The 17,212-nt window shown below is 39.5% G+C and overlaps 1 protein-coding gene and 1 pseudogene across 1 annotated transcript in view; both read right to left on the bottom strand.

Moving 5' to 3' along the window:
• The window catches only part of DNAH8 (dynein axonemal heavy chain 8), a 332,098-nt gene that overhangs the window by 294,092 nt on the left and 20,794 nt on the right, over positions 1 to 17,212 (bottom strand). Inside the window, exons 4-8 of the mRNA XM_034660654.1 lie at positions 15,067 to 15,243; positions 14,188 to 14,301; positions 12,046 to 12,153; positions 9,931 to 10,032; positions 2,824 to 2,970 (exon numbers count right to left, since the gene is read on the bottom strand). Of these exons, the coding sequence (XP_034516545.1) occupies positions 2,824 to 2,970; positions 9,931 to 10,032; positions 12,046 to 12,153; positions 14,188 to 14,301; positions 15,067 to 15,243 (648 nt within the window). The remainder of the gene's footprint in view (positions 1 to 2,823; positions 2,971 to 9,930; positions 10,033 to 12,045; positions 12,154 to 14,187; positions 14,302 to 15,066; positions 15,244 to 17,212) is intronic.
• LOC117802242 lies at positions 6,488 to 8,853 on the bottom strand (annotated as a pseudogene).

Genomic DNA, 17,212 nt, shown 5'->3' with positions numbered 1-17,212 from the left:
GCATTAGGCCTGCCAGCAAAGATGTTTACTGCTAATGCACTAACCATTAAGGTCCAACCCTGAAACTTTACCAAGTGTAAAACTACACCCAAGTTGACAAGGGTCCTAGCTCCTGGAAAAATTTAGAATAACCAGGACCTACCCCAAGCTTTACACGACAGTGTATTCAGAAACATTAAGCATCTTGGGGCGCCTGGGTGGCACAGCGGTTAAGCGTCTGCCTTCAGCTCAGGGCGTGATCCCGGCGTTACGGGATCGAGCCCCACATCAGGCTCCTCTATGAGCCTGCTTCTTCCTCTCCCCCCCCCCCTGCTTGTGTTCCCTCTCTCGCTGGCTGTCTCTATCTCTGTCAAATAAATAAATAAAATCTTTAAAAAAAAAAAAAAGAAACATTAAGCATCTTTATGGAACAGGGTCTGACCAATGGGGCCTCCATGCCAATATCCTTCTAATCGGACATTTGCCCCCAAGAAATCTCTATTGTTCACGAAACAACTCAATACAAAAGTTTCCTACATAGGGTACAAAAGCACAAGCAACAGAAAAAAATCATAAATTGGACTTCATCAAAATTAAAAACTCTTGTGCTTCAAAGGACACCAGCAAGAAAGTGAAAAGTACAGGCACCTGGGTGGCTCAGTCGTTAAGCGTCTCCCTTCGACTCAGGGCGTGATCCCAGAGTCCTGGGATCGAGCCCCACATCAGGCCTCCACTGGCAGCCTGCTTCTTCCTCTCCCACTCCCCCTGCTTGTGTTCCCTCTCTCACTGGCTGTCTCTCTCTCTGTGTCTGTCAAATAAATAAATAAAATCTAAAAAAAAAAAAGAAAGTGAAAAGATAACTCACAGAATGGATGAAAACATAGATGAAAATGATATATCTGATAAGGGACTCATACCCAGAATATATGAAGAACTCTTACAATTCAGCAATAAAAATACAAATAACCAAATTAAAAATATGCAAAGGATGTGATTATAATTTCTCCAAAGAAGAATTACGAATGGACGATAAGCAAATTAAAATGCATTCAACATCACTGGTGTTCAGCAAAATGCAAATCAAAACCACAGTGAGATAGATATTACTTCACACCCTCTAGTTTGTCTAAATTCAAAAGGTAGATGAAAATAAGCGTTGACAAGGATGTGGAGAAATCAGAACCCTCATACATCACTGGTGAGAATGTAAAATGAGTCAGCGATTCTGGGAAATGGTTTGACAGTTCCTCAAAATGTTACCATATGGCCCAGAAATTCCAATCCTATGTATATACTCAAGAGAAACAACAATGTATGTCCACACGAGAACATGTACACACATGTTCACAGCAGCATTACTCATACTAGCCAAAAAGTGGAAACAACCCAAATGTCCAAACAACAAATGAGTGGATAAATAAAATGTGGCATCCACACAATGTTATATGATTCAGCAATAAAAAGTAAAGCTACAACATGGATGAACCTTAAAAACATGATGCTAAGTGAAAGAAACCACTCACAAGAGAACACGTATTATATGATTCCATTTACATGAACTGTTCAGAATAGGCAAATCTATAGAAACAGAAAGTAGATTAGTGGCTGCTTAGGGTTGAGTAGGGGGGAGAATAGAGTATGACAGGCGGATGGGGTTTCTTTTAGGGGGAACAAAAATGCTCTAAAATTAGACCATGGTAATGGTTACACAACCCTATGAATATATTAGAAAACATGGACTTGTATACTTTATTATTTTTTTTAAGATCTTATTTATTTATTTGACAGAGAGGGACAGTGAGAGAGGGAACACAAGCAAGGGGAGTGTGAGAGGGAGAAGCAGGCTTCCCACTGAGCAGGGAGCCCGATGCAGGGCTCCATCCCAGGACCCCGGGATCATGACCTGAGCTGAAGGCAGACGCTTAACAGCTGAGCCACCCAGGCGCCCCCGGACTTTTACACTTTAAATGGGTGAATTGTATGGTATGTGAATTATCTCTCAATAGAGCTGCTAAAGAAACAAACAAAAAAACAGCTCCACACAAGTATGTATGAAGGACTCGATAACGGTTTTCTTCATCAACCACACTTTCCTATCCTAGCTGGATCAGGAGGTTACAAGTAAAAACCAGGCTTCCACACATGTCTAGGAGATGCCCTTCAACCTGTGTGATGCCCTCACCAATTTCCAACAAATGATGAACAGAATCCTAAATATCACCAGGACCTATGGAGTTGGCCAACTAGTGGGGGAGCAGAAGGGGTTGGTACCTAAATAGTATCTTTAAACACTTTTCAAAAGCTGACTCCAAGAAGCCTCTGGTATGGGCTTCCCAGTACCCCCTGAAAAAATATCACCCCCTCAGCTAGAGCTAAGACATGAATCAAAGGTGAAGTGTCTGACCCACACCTGTCCAGCAAAGGCATCCCCCACACAGTGTTTAGGTATACACCATTTTTACTGGCCTAGAAAGAAAAAGTGTCTATACATCCAGATATTACACTACTACTGGGTTCTGCCAGGTCTTGTGGGCATTTCATCACACACTTTTCCTCAGCCTAATACAATCATTAGACACAGAAGTTTCTAAGGTCAAGCTCCAACGGTAGAGGTAAAATTGAGGTCTTGAGAGAGGGGGAATGTCTGCAATAGCTTTGCAGTCATCAGGACTGAAAAATAAGTTAAACCAAAATGCAGTGATCTGTAAGTAATAGGAGATGATTCATATCAACAGTGAGACAAGAGATCCAGGTCAGTAATTCTCCATGGTGCCCCATAAAGTATAAAATAACCAGAAGTGCGGGGGCAGGGGAGTGTGAGTACAGTGACCGCATAATGGTTACCTTCTCCAGTCTTTTGCAGAAAGCTTCAAATTTTCCAAATATATACATTTCTGAAACCTCAAAAGATTTTTCCCCTGACGATTCTAAAATCTGCTTCCTTGTTTTATGAAAAGATGTCTGATATTCCTTGAATAGAAAAATGCAATCCTATGAGAAAATTAAAAGAAGGAGAAAAGAGGTGATGAGAATTTGTTCAGGAGTCAATCATTCAAGAATCTCATGCAGGACTGATCACACCAGCCCCTCAACAGGAGCTGTTGCTGTTGACATTAAACTCAAGTTCTCCACCTACATTTTGAAAAGTGGGAACGTGAATGTAGTTTCTCTTAATTTACATCATATTTTCATCCTTTTCATTCTCACTATCTCCCTTCTCTCCTATCCCTACCAGAGGGTGACTTACACCGTTTGTATATTTTCATAGCTAGTTAGAACTCCTGGGAGGTCAGAAATTATCTCTCAATTCTACTTATTATCACTCATCTACCACTTAGTATCTGTCTTTTCTTCAGCATCCTTTACATACAGGTATGTAAAACATTAAGACTCTGTGATACTAATTTAGTGTCCAACCACCGTTTCTCCACAAGGAGATCCTGGAGTCTTTGATAAGTACATTGCTGAAACCCTACTATTTGACTACAGCTATCCCACTGGCCAGGCTGGTGAACCTGTTAGAAAATAAAAAAGAGGACACGGTCCCTAGGGTCTGGTAGGAATTCTCTGTCATGTCAAGTTAACATTTCCTAAAAAAAAAAACCAAACTATTAAAAAATAATAATAATGTTAAACTTTTCCAAAGCCACCAATGGCCAGTCAAATCTCTATCACAATGCCATCTCTCTCTGGTTCTGACTCTTCTATCTCCCTCCTTGCAAATAAGGACTCTTGTAATTACATTGGGCCCACCTGGATAATCCAGGATAATTTCCCCATCCCAAAGTCAGCTGATTAGCAACCTTAATTACATCTACAATCTTATTCCCCCATCTTGCTATATAACATAATATAGTCATGTGTTCCGGGGATTAGGACATGGACATCTTTGGGGAGCTATTTGCTTCCTACCACAGCCACTAAATCAAGAATTTCTGAGTGAGACTCAGAAATCTCTATTTTTAACAAGTTTCCCGGTGATTCCTATAAATATTCAGATTTGTGACTAAATGGTCTCGTACATACTTCTAACTCTAACACATCTTCCCTCTTTCATCTCAATCTCCAAAACAACATAACTGCTCCATTCAAGGTCGCTGATCATTTTTCACTCATCTAACAACAGTTTATCAGTGCCTACTAAGTGTTAGGAACTCCTTGAGATGCTAGGAATACAGATAAGACCCCTAACCCTCATGGAACATACCATCTACTAGCAATTACTTTGTATTACTTCCTCTTCACCACTCAATGGCATTCACTTCACATTGGACAAATAAGATAAAGGATTTGAATAGGCATTTCTCCAAAGAAAATATACAAAGAGACAATAAGCACATGAAAAGATGCTCAACCACAACCAACCACTAGGGAAATGCAAATCAAAACCACAATGAGATACCACTTCACACCCAATCAGGATGGCTATTATCAACAAAATGGAAAATAACAAGTACTGGCAAGGATGTGGAGACAACGGAATCCTCCGTTTTCATCCGTCATTGCTGATGGCAACGTGAAATGGTACAGCCACTGCAGAAAATATTTTAGTGGTTCCTCAAAAAATTAAACATAAAATTACCATATGGTCCAGCACTTCCGGTTCTAGGTATATACCCAAAGGAATTGGAAGCAAAGACTCAAACAGATAATTGCATACCAATGTTCACAGCAAAATTACTCACTATAGATAAATGATGGTAACAATCCAGATGTCTACCAACAGATGAATGGATTTAAAAATGTGGTATATCCAACAACGGAACATTACTTTCCTTAGCCATAAAAAGAAATGAAATTCTGACACATGCTACAACATGACTGAACTTGCTAAGTGAAAGAAGCCAGACACAAAAGGACAAATACTGTAGGATTCCACTTAAAGGAAGTACATAGGATAGGCATATTTATAGAGACAGAAAACAGAATACAGGTTGCCAGGGGCTGTGGGGGGAGAGTTTGGTGAGTTATTGTTTAGTGGGTACAGAGTTTCAGTTTGGGATGATGCAAAGGTTCTGGAAATGGAAAGTCTTGATGGATGCACAATATTGGGAATGTACTCAATGCCACTGAACCAAACACTTGGAAATGGTTAAAATGGTACATTTTCTGTTATGTATCTTTTATGTATCTTTTGCCACGATTTTAAGACTTCAATTGTAAAAAAAGAAAACAATTTTAAAATCTTCCCACAAAGAAAATGTCAAGCCCAGGTGACTTAATAGATGAGTTCTATCAGATCTTTTTTTTTTAAATAGTATTTTCAGTTTTCTTTTTTAAAGGCACACATGACAAAGATGATCCCTAAGTCATGTCATGGCTCTAGTTGCACACGGCCTTTGTTCTTGAGCATCTTTCTTTGCTTTTATGGTTTCAACAAGTCCCTTCTGTTATTTCAGGTAGTCTTTTTCCATCCTGGGAGGCACTGACTCTGCTATTCTTTCCCCCATTTTTCAGTTGTATTTATTGGATAGGTTTTCAAAGCTTGTTGCAAAAGCTTTCTGTTCCTCTGTTGTCCAAGAGGTGAAATGTGTGCACAGACTTTCAAATTGTTCCGAAGGTGGTGTACTGTCAGCTTGAGGCATGCCTCCCTGTGGTGCGCCATTTTTTTGATGCAGGTCATGACTCTTTTTTTTGCCAACTCCATAAAAAGAATATGTGTTCACATAGCTGGCAACAGCTCCCTGTGATACTGTGATTTATAAGAAATATATTTGGTCATTCCGATGACCAAAATACATATTTGATCTTTATCCATGGTTCCTGGCTCACCGCTCCCCAAAACCTTGCAATTTCCCAAATTATAAGAACAGTGGGAGTATCTTTTGTTGTAAGATTCGGGCTCTTGTCCTCAGTTCTTGAAATTATTTTTGAGCCATAAAGGTGAAATGGGTGTTTTGTTATTCATAACAAGCCCCTTTCCACCACAATTGGGTTTATGTTATGAGGTGACTTCTGGAAGCACCTAAGGGTGGAGGCTGATTGCCAGGAGAACCAACCAGGAATGTCCTACCCCCTGATTCTGGGGAGGGCGGTCGCTAAAGTTTGAATCATTCACTAATGGCCAAGCAGTTGATCAATCATGCCTATGCAGTGTAATGAAAGCTCCATAAAAACCCAGAAAGAAGGGGTTTGGAGAACTTCTGGGTTGGTGAACACATGGAGCTCTGGGGAGAGTGGTGCACTCAGAGAGGGCATGCAAGCTCTGTGCCCTTGCCCCATGTCTTGCCCTATACATATGTTTTCCATCCGCCTGTTCCTGACTTACATTCTTGTATAATAAACCACTAATCTAGTAAGTAAAATGCTTCTCTGAGTTCTGTGAGCCACTCTAGCAAATAACTAGAACTCAAGGTCTGGGAGTGTCGTTGGAACCTCCGATCTACAGCCAGCTAGTCAAAAGCACATGTGACAACCTGGACTTATTACCAGCATCCGAAACCCCACTCTTGTGAGATTTAACCTGTGGGATGTGATGCTACCTCCAGGTAAATATGTCAAAATTGAGTTAAACTGTAGGACACTCAGCTGGTGTCCAAGAATCACTCGTTGGCGTGGGAAACCACCCCCAACACACTAGAACTGGGTCTACAACCCTTACTTCCCATCTTGAGTTTGTTCCAGAAAGGAAGTTCACAGCTTCGATTAGTAAATGTAGATAAATTCTCTTCTGACCAGTTTTTATTGCCATTTCCACCTTCGACAGTTGATGTCTCTGCATCCTTAGATGCTTGTCACATACAAGCCTCAGCTGCTTCTCTCTCTTTTCTAATTTGTTCATTTGTTTCTTCTGTTTTACCAAAGCTTCCATTCCTACTTATTTTGTAGATGCTGGTGCATTTCATGTAAGTACCTAAGCTTGCTAGTTAAAACCTATCTGAAAGTTTTTTTCACTTCTTCCTTACAACCTGCCCCGTCTCATTCTCAGATAAGCGATTCCAGGTCTCCCATGAATCTTGAAGTTTTTGCCTTTCCCTTGTAATGGTTTTTTGGGGTTTTTTTTCTGGGTATCTTTTCCTTCCTTGCCAATAATGCGTATTGACTGACCTCCACTCCTTTCTCCTTAGCAACTCAAGCAGCTTCAGATTCGGCTCATCTTTATTTTTCTTTAGATTCTGGCACCTTCTGTTTTCCTTCTGTGCTCACTTTCTTTTCTGTTTCTTTCTTGCCTTTTTCTTTTTCTTTTTACAATGTGTTTATCCCTGCATCATAGCTACATGCATTATCAATTAACCTTCTCATTCAGTTCAGTTTTTTTTTCTTGGTGCCCTGTTGTTCCGTCCTATTTTTCAATCCATCTCCTGTCATCATGACATCCTGCTTCTCAATTTAAATACACAAATTCTCTCCAGAAATAAAATTATACCAGACGGAATAAAACGTCTCTACATCTTCAAATGGTGACATCATATCATCAAGTTTAGGAGCCTTTTTATTATTTATAATGATCTAGAATTCCTTTCAAGCCCTAGGGAAATAACTCTGAAAAAACTGTCCTTGCTTTACTTTTATTTTTTTTTTAAAGATTTTATTTATTTATTTTACAGAGATAGAGACAGCCAGCAAGAGAGGGAACACAAGCAAGGGGAGTGGGAGAGGAAGAAGCAGGCTCATAGCAGAGGAGCCTGATGTGGGGCTCGATCCCACAACGCCGGGATCACGCCCTGAGCCGAAGGCAGACGCTTAACCGCTGTGCCACCCAGGCGCCCCCTTGCTTTACTTTTAGAAGGAACGGACCTATGAAAAGTAAGCTCTGTCTCTTAGATTCTCTTATTTTCACTGGATCAGACATTTCATAAACCTTCGTTATGCCAGAAGTTATGAAGTAGCCATGATCTTCTTTCATTGGGTCACCAGCTGCTTTCAGGGATGTTTTAACACCACTGCTTTGTGAGCAGTTTTGTTCTGTCTCTGTGTAACTCTGTGTCTTACATGGGCAAGTCCAAGAACCACATACTGAGCCTGGTTCTTCCAGTCTTTGGGATCAAGTATTTTCAGCATGAGAAACTGTCCTAATGATGCAGGCAGGTTGGGTCTGAGGACCCAGACACGGGGTCCCACAGGACTAGTCAAGAAAGTCCTCAGCTTCACCCAGGATGGAAATCAGACATGAGCCACAGGAGGTGAGAGCAGAGTTTATTGATGATGTAGAAAGAGCAGATACAGATGGACTGTCTGAGAGACGCAGAAAGGAAAGGAGCATGACTCATGTCTCCTCTTTGCTCGGAGTCTGGGGATTTTGGGGGGCAATTGTGGTCTGGTGCAGGTGTCCTCCTACGTGTCCAGGAACTGGACCGAACAAGAACAGGATTCAGGTGTCCTTCATAAGTCACTTATTCCCTGAAGCCAGGGGTCTTGGCATTGAGATGTCTAAGGCCAGTGGTCTGGAATAGGCACATGACAGCTCTGCCTGGTCACTTATTAGGTTATCATCTACTTTGCTGGAAGACTCCAAAGATATCATTATCTCTTTGTCCCTCACAAGGAGAACATACGCTATGTGCATTATAAGGCATGTGTAGAGTGGGGTGGGTGTGTGGGTCCTAGCCAGAACAGAAGCCAGAAAAGAAGCAAAGTGAAGGGAAAAACAGCTTTTTCTCTCATGGGGTCCCTTGGGTTTCCTTGTCTCAGTAACTGTAATTCTTCATCTTCTGTTCCCTCTCACCACTTTTTTTTATCCTCTGGTTCCAAAGGTCAGAGCATGGAAAAGCCCCCATAAACACCATGCTTCACATGCCAGTTGGGGGCACTGAGCATCCTTTCTGGCTCTCCCTCCCAGTCCCAGCCTGGTGCCTTGGCTCCATAAAGCCCAGGGAGCAGCACATGAGGACCACCAATAACCACTTCCAGATGCAGCCTTCCTGGTGTGGTCATTTCCTGCAGACTTTCAAAAAACATATCCTTTTAATTTTCTGCAAACTTTTCCAGAGAATATAAAAGGGGTGAATGGTACCTTCCCCTCCTCCTCCTCCACTCAGCCGGAGACCTTAGTGCCAAAAACACTGACAAGGACAGCATGAGAAAGGAAATTTACAGGCTCTCTATCTCTCATGAAGAGAACTGCAAAAACTCCTAACTAAAATTGTAGCAACCCAAATTCTAGAGTGTTTTAAAAAATTTTTTAAAAATTAGACCATGGAACACCCGGGTGACTCAGTCAGTTAAGCGTATGCCTTTGGCTCAGGTCATGATCCCAGGGTCCTGGGATCGAGCCCCACATCAGGCTCCTTGCTCAGTGAGGAGCCTACTTCTCCCTTTGCCTGCCACTGCCCCTGCTTGTGCTCTCTCTCTCTCTGACAAATAAATAAAATCTTTTTAAAAAATTTATAACATGATGTGGAAAGTTTCACTTTGGAAAACCTAAAAATGTCATCCATTACACTAACAGACTGAGAAGAGTCTAATAAGCATCTCAATAAATATGTGCAGGCAAACATTTTTTCAAAGCCCATTCATAACTTTACAAAATATCTCCTAGTACTAAAACTCAGAACAGAACTTCCTCAATCTGGTCAAAGATGTATTTAAAATCTATAAATACATTAAAATGGGAAATGTTAGAAATGTCAGAAACATTCTCTTCCAAAAGATCAAAACCAGATGCCAACAATATCCTCGATTATTTAAGAATCCATGGCAGTCCCAGCCAATGCAAAAAGGGAAGAAAATGAAATTAACAGGGGCTGGAGTGAAAGTGGGGGACCAGGGAATATGAGACAGCAAGAGGTGTCCACTATAGGCAGCCATGGAGAAGATGAGGACTAAATTATACTCTAAAGGATCCTACACGAAATATAAAGGGAAGCCAATAATTTTAATGAGGCTCCTTTTATATTCTCATGCTACAATGTTTTTTTCAGAGTTAACATGTTTTGTGAATGAATAAAGTAAACAAAAATGGGCCAGATGGTGAAAGCTTTACTTTACGAAAATAAGAATATTTCTACAAACCTGAATTTTCTTTAATACGAGTGGTGTTTCCTGATCCCATATGTGGATGGTTCCTCCATCAATAATATACGCTTTACATGCCGTCACCATTTGATTTGTTACCTAAAATAAATACAAATCCAAAATAGCTATAGGTAAAGAGAGAAATAAAATTTAAGATTTTTAAACCACAAGCATAAAAATATGATAAATAGTAAATTTATGGGAGGAATGAATCACAATATAGAAAACAAAGAAATACACATTCCAGTCAAAACCAAGAAAACTCAAATTTTTACTGCATTTAAGTCAATGTCATGGGGGCCATAAATTTCAAAGTCAACTATATTTTCCTTTTGTCTACTTTTCCTCTAACAAGGATCCAAGTGTCATTCTTCACCACCCTTCAACATGCAAACTAAATTTAAAGTTAACCACCTCTCACATACCCCAAAATAGTGTGGGGGGGAACTGTCAGGAGATTAGATTGAGAAGGCAGGTGACACACAGAAATTTTGGAGAATTCCTAAAATATGGAAAGTACACAGGATCAAATCTACAAGAGGAAAAAAAAAATAAAGACTAGAGAAAACCAGAATCCAGTGCTGGAGAAGATTACTGTGAAGGTGGAACATTTATGGGAAATCTTTGAGGTAGGAGACTATGGGAGGTGGCCCTTGGTTGTGACCCTACACACTGAATTTGGAGCAACCTGTACAGTGGGCAACAATGGCATATGCTGACAGGACAGAGCCTTAAGTATGGACTTAAGCTAGGTAGCTACCGTATGCCAGGAGGACATGTCAGAGAAAAAGCTCTGCACATTCCCTACCCTGTACACACTAGAGACAGACCACAAGAGACAGAACAGGGAGGCAAATTAGGAGTTAAATACAAAGATGGGCAGATAACTCAGGATCACCAAGCAACTAAAGGAAATAAACATGGTGGGGCGCCTGGGTGGCTTAGTTGGTTAAGCATCAGACTCTTGATTTCAGCTCAGGTCATGATCTCAGGGATGTAAGATCGAGCCCCACATCAGGCTCTGTGCTCAGTGGGGAGTCTGCTTGAGGATTCTCTCTCCCTTCTCCCTCTGTCCCTTCCACAACTTGTGCTTTCGCATGCACTCTCTCTTTCTCTAAATATAAATATATCTTAAAAAAAGAAAATGAACATGGTAACAGAGACTTTAAACTCAACAAAGAGGAAATACAAAAAAAGACATGTAAAATATTTGTAAGACATTCTTTATTAACTAAATTAATCCATGAGAAAGATATGAGAGTATTTTACATCATGAAAAAAAAAACCAGAGGACTTGGAAATTGCGATCTTTATTATCAAAATAAAAAAATTCTATTGATTAACTGACCAGGAATTGAGACATAAATGAAGAGAAAATGAGTGAGCTGAACGGTCAAAGGACAGAAACTGACAAAACAAAACATAAAACATTAGGAGAAATAGAAGTTAAATTCAAGGGGACAGAATAAATTGAACAGGTAGGTAAGGAATACTCAAAAGAGGAAAATTTCCCAGGAATGGAGACAAAAATTTCTGGACTGCAACAATCCAGCAAGTATAGAACAACATAACCCTAGGGAGCAGGCGGACTCGGGACGGCACCCGCAAGACAGCAGACTGAGAACGGGAGCTCCGGGAGCGCGCGCGGGGCGGCTGGAGGCTGGCGGGCCACCTGCACCAGGGAGCGGGCGGACCCGCACCCTGGAAACAACAGACTGAGTCGTGAGCCGGGAGCGTGCGCCACCAAGCATCTCACAGAGCTCTGGAGCTCCGGTGGGCTCACTGGATTCAGGCTGAGACCAGGAGCTCCGGGAGCCCGCGCGGGGCAGCTGGTGACTGGCGGCTGGGNAGCTGGTGACTGGCGGCTGGCGGGGTTGGAAACACAAAGGACAGAGACGCGCCAGCCCTGGAAGTGAGGGCTGGGACTCCGGGTGTGGGGCGCACAGCCTGGGATGCTGCCGGGTTGAGCAGCACCAACAGAAACAGAGTTAAAGTGGCCAGAACACTCTAAGAAGCACCCAAACTTCCCATTTCCCTTCCCTGGCCCAGAGGGAAAGTATTGTTAACTTCTTCAAAGGGCTACATGTATGATTGCTTCCCCTGGAAACTCACCTTAATAAACAATGAGGTCATTCTCTCTGAGGTATTATAATACCGTGACACACTGTGAATCATTCTGATGGCATTAATCAAATTTTGTATTCCATGTGCCATGGAAACCTAAAATTGAAATATATAAAGTGAATTCCATCATATATTTATAGTTTTAATAACCAAAATCCTATAATATTCAAAACTCTAACCACACATAAAATAGTGTAACATTTTTATCTTAAAGTCAAATTTTACCCAATGCAATGTAGCATCCTCGACTGGACCTTGGAACAGGAAAAAGACATCAATGCAAGATGTTAACAGGAGAAACTGGGTGAAGAGAAGTCTGTACTACCATTGTAACTTTTCTGTATACCTAAATTTAAAAGTTTATTTAAAAATATCATTTTAGAGGTGAAAGTGATTTTAAGGATTAATAGTTCAAGATGATCTTTCTTTAAAAGATTTTATTTATTTATTTGAGATACAGTGAGAGTGAGAGAGAGAGAGAGAACATGGGGGGGATGGGTAGAGGGAGGGGGAGAAGCAGGCTCTCCACTGAGCAGGGAGCCCAACATGGGACTCGATCCCAGGACCCTGGGATCATGACCTGAGCCGAAGGCAGATGCTTAACTGACTGAGCCACTCAGGCATCCCCAGATGTTTTGTTGTTAATGCATAGAAATGCAACCAATTTTTGTATGTAATTTTGTATCCTGCAATTTTATTGAATTTGTTTATTAGTTCTAACAGTTTTTAGTGGATTCTTCAGGGTTTTCTATATACAATATATCATCTACAAACAGAAATAATGTTACTTCTTCCTTTCCAATTTGAACACCTTTTATTTCTTATTTATTGTTTGACTGCTCTAGTTAAGACCTCTAGTACTATGTTGAATAAAATTGGCAAGAGTGGGCACTCTTGTCTTCCTCATGGTCTTAGAGAAAAAGCTTTCAGTTTTTACTGTTGAGTATGATGTTAGCTGTGGGCTCGTCATATATGGCTTTTATTATGTTGAAGTACATTCCTTCTGTCTTTACGTTGTTGAGAGTTTTTATCATGAGAGGATGATATATTTTGTCAAATGCTTTTTCTGCATCTATTGATATGATCACATGATTTTTTTCTTTTATTCTATTAATTCTTTATATCACATGTATTTATTTGCAAATGTTGAACCATCTTTACATCCCAGGAATAATTCCCATTTGGTCAGGTGTATGATCCTTTTAATGTGCTGTTGAATTTGGTTTGCTTGTATTTTTTGAAAATTTTTGCATCTACATTCATCAAGGATGTTGACCTGCAATTTTCATTTCTTGTAGTACTTTGATATGAGGTTAATGCTGGTTGGGCACTCTCTCTTGCTCACTCCTGGATCATTCACCCTAGGGGAAGCAAGTTACCCTATTGAAAGGCTCATGTGCTATGCAACTGGGGCCTTCCAACAACCATGTGAGTGAGCTCAGAAGTGGACCCTTCAGCTGTCAGCCTCCACTACAGTGAGACCACATTCCTAGCTAACAGTTTTGTCTACAACCTCATGAGATACCATGAAGCAGAGGCACTGAAGTCATGCTATGCCTGGATTCTTGACCTAAAGGAACCGTGATGTAGTAAACACTGATTTCTTTAAGTCAGTCAGTTCTGGGGTAATTTGTTATGCATCAATTGCATTAATCGATTAGTTTAACTGACAAAAGAGATTATACTTATTATAATATCAAATATTTAAATGTAGGTTTAAAGAAGGGGGAATGAACCACGAGAGACTATGGACTCTGGGCAACAAACTGAGGGCTTCAGAGGGGAGCGGGGGTGGGGGACTGGGATAGGCCAGTGATGGGTGTTAAGGAGGGCACATATTGCATGGTGCACTGGGTGTTATACGCAAACAATGAATCATGGAACATTGCATCAAAAACTAAGGATGTACTGTATGGTGACTAACATAACAATAAAAAAATAAATAAAAGTAAAAAAATAAATAAATAAATGTAGGTTTAAATGAGTTTTTAATTCATGATAGCTATATAACAGCAAAGTATATCTTTTAAATAACTTGTCTGCAGTGTATTATTTCCCAATACACATGTATTATAAAGCTACTTTAAGATGAGTTATTTTTTCAAACTACACTTTAAAAAGCGTACTTACTAGGTCATAGTTATAGAGAGGCTGACATACTTTTTCTAGAGTGTACAAATATCTGACATTATCTTTTGATTCATTTGCTGTATCCGTTATTCTTGCATCCAACTCACGCCAATTCTAAGAAAAAATGTATAAGAATATCATGAAACATCCAAATATATTATTGCACTTAATTTTAATCAAGAAAGTCAAGCTATCTTCCCTAAAGCAGTTGATACTAAAATGTGAATAATATATCTTTTTCTTATATTATTTAAGACTTAAGGTTATTATAAACACCTTAAATGACTTACTGAAACTGAAGGCTCATTCTGTTAGTAATTAACATCCTGTCTGTAGGCTTAAACTGGAATTGCTTCTATCTGGAGTGACTTTTCTAGGTTATTTATTTGTGACATTACATTACTTTGGGTCCTTGAGAATAGGATATAGATATAGATATAGATATAGATAGATAGATACAGATTTTTTTTTAAGGAAGAATACTGCAAAAGAAAATGACCTGGAAAGAATCAAACCAAATGTGGAATAGTGGACAGGCGATGTGTACTAACAGCATATTTTTGCTTTTGACTTTCTATGTAGTTCCTTACCTCCCTGAGCCTCTATTGATCCACAATTTCAAAAACAAATTAAAAATAAGTGGCAATCAACCCACAGGAGTATTGTCAAAACTAGTGTGAAAATACTGAGAAACAAATATTTCTATACTTCCCTTTCTTCTTTGGGAAATAATTATGGAATATAAGAAAGCCTTACTCCAAGTTTAATATTTCTAAGTATATGGTTCCAGTATATGATGTGAGGAAGCAGTTCAAGAAGGGCAATTTTCCAGTTGATTGTTCAGAAACATAACAAATTTTAAAATAAAAGGCCTTTTACCTTCAACAGTTTGGAGTGTGCAACATTAAGCACATTTATGACAGCCTTACAAGTTGGCCCTTTAATCTGCTCAATGATGTAATTGAATTTGGCTGACATGCGTTTCCAGTGTTCCAATTCAGTGAGTGGACCGGAGTCATCAGCTTCTTTTCTCATCTGCTCACTCTCAATAAGTACCTGCAATCAAAAGAATTCACAGAATTCAGAAATGTTACTTTCTTCTTTGGTGAAACCTCATTATTTGGATCTTTTCAAAGGAAGCTTATAAATAAATAGCTTTCAATACTGAATAATATTAAAAACTCCTGGCAAGCTGAGAACAAAATGGAACTTCTTTAACACAAGAAATAGTATCTACCAAAAATCTACAGCAAACTCATACTTAAAGATGAATTTTAGAAAATATCACTTTAAAACCAAGGACAAGACAAGTTTGCCGCTAACATCACCCACTTCTGTTCAACCTGGTAATGGAAGTCTCCAAAAAAGATAAGTAGAGTAAACAAAAGGCATAAGAATTGGAAATGAAAAAACAAATATGACATACTCAAAGATGATATAGTTGGTCACATTTTTTAAATTCAAGAATATCTAAAAATAAACTTTTACACTTAGTAAAAGTGAATAAATCAGTAAGGTTACTGCATCTGTACCTAAATATCAGTAGCATTTCTTCATAAGCCATCTAGAAATCTGAAAATGTAATTTCCAAAAAAAGAGCATTTGCTATAATGAATAACAACAATGATATCTAGAGATTAGCAAAGGATGTGCAATATCTTTGTGAATAAAATTAGAAAACTTTCAGCACACAAAAGAAAACTGAAATAAGTGGAGACATACCACGTTCATGGATAGAAAAATTCAATCATATAAAGGTGACAATTTTCTCTAAATTAATGTATACATTCAATAGAAACCAATCAAAATCTCAATAGGATTTTACTTTAGTTGACAAACTAATCTTAAAATTAATTTGGGAGAACAATTGATCAGAAATAATCAATGCAATTTTGAAGAAAAATACAGAAAGGGACTTGCTATGCCAAATATTCATTTATTTAAAAACTACAGAAATGAAAGCGGTATCACATGAGTGCAAAACACAAATAAGTACACCACTTGGGACAGACAGTCCACACTGTTTTCCAAAGTGGCTGTACCAACTTGCATTTCCACCAACAATGTAAGAGGTATCCCCTTTCTCCACATCCTCTCCAACATTTGTTGCTTCTTGCCTTGTCCATTTTTGCCATTCTGACTGGTGTAAGGTGGTATCTCAATCTGGTTTTGATTTGAATTTCCCTGCTGGCTAATGATTTTGAACATGTTTTCATGTGTCTGTTAGCCATTTGTATGTCTTCATTGGAAAAGTGTCTGTTCATATCTTCTGCCCATTTTTTGATTTGTTTATTTGTTTCTCGTGTATTGAGTTTGAGAAGTTCTTTGTAGATCTTGGATACCAGTCCTTTATCTGTGGTGTCCTTTGCAAATATATTCTCCCATTCCGTGGGCTGTCTCTTAGTTTTTTTGACTGTTTCCTTGGCTGTGCAGAAGCTCTTTATCCTGATAAAGTCCCATAAGTTCATTTTATCTTTTATTTCTCTTGCCTTTGGAGATGTGTCGTGAAAAAGCCTGTGGCCAATGTCAAAGAGGTTGCAGCCTATGTTCTCCTCTAGGAACATTTTGATGGATTCCTGTCTCACATTGAGGTCTTTCATCCATTTGGAGTTTATCTTTGTGTATGGTGTGAGAGAGTGGTCAAGTTTCATTCTTTTGCATGTAGCTGTCCAATTTTCCCAGCACCATTTATTGAAGAGACTGTCTTTTTTCCACCGGATGTTTTTTCCTGCTTTATCAAAGATTAGTTGCCCAAAGAGCCGAGGGTCCATTTCTGGGTTCTCTATTCTGTTCCATTGGTCGATGTGTCTGTTTTTGTGCCAGTACCATGCTGTCTTTGTGATCACAGCTTTGTAGTATAGCTTGAAATCAGGCAACGTGATGCCCCTAGCTTTGTTTTTCCTTTTCAACACTTCCTTGGTGATTCGGGGCCTTTTCTGGTTCCACACAAATTTTAGGCTTGTTTGTTCCAGCTCTTTGAAAAATGTCATTGGTATTTTGATCGGGNCATTGGTATTTTGATCGG

The sequence above is a fragment of the Ailuropoda melanoleuca genome, chromosome 5 (genome assembly GCF_002007445.2).
Source record: "Ailuropoda melanoleuca isolate Jingjing chromosome 5, ASM200744v2, whole genome shotgun sequence".
NCBI lineage: Eukaryota > Metazoa > Chordata > Mammalia > Carnivora > Ursidae > Ailuropoda > Ailuropoda melanoleuca.
This window is presented reverse-complemented; position numbering and strand designations above follow the sequence as displayed.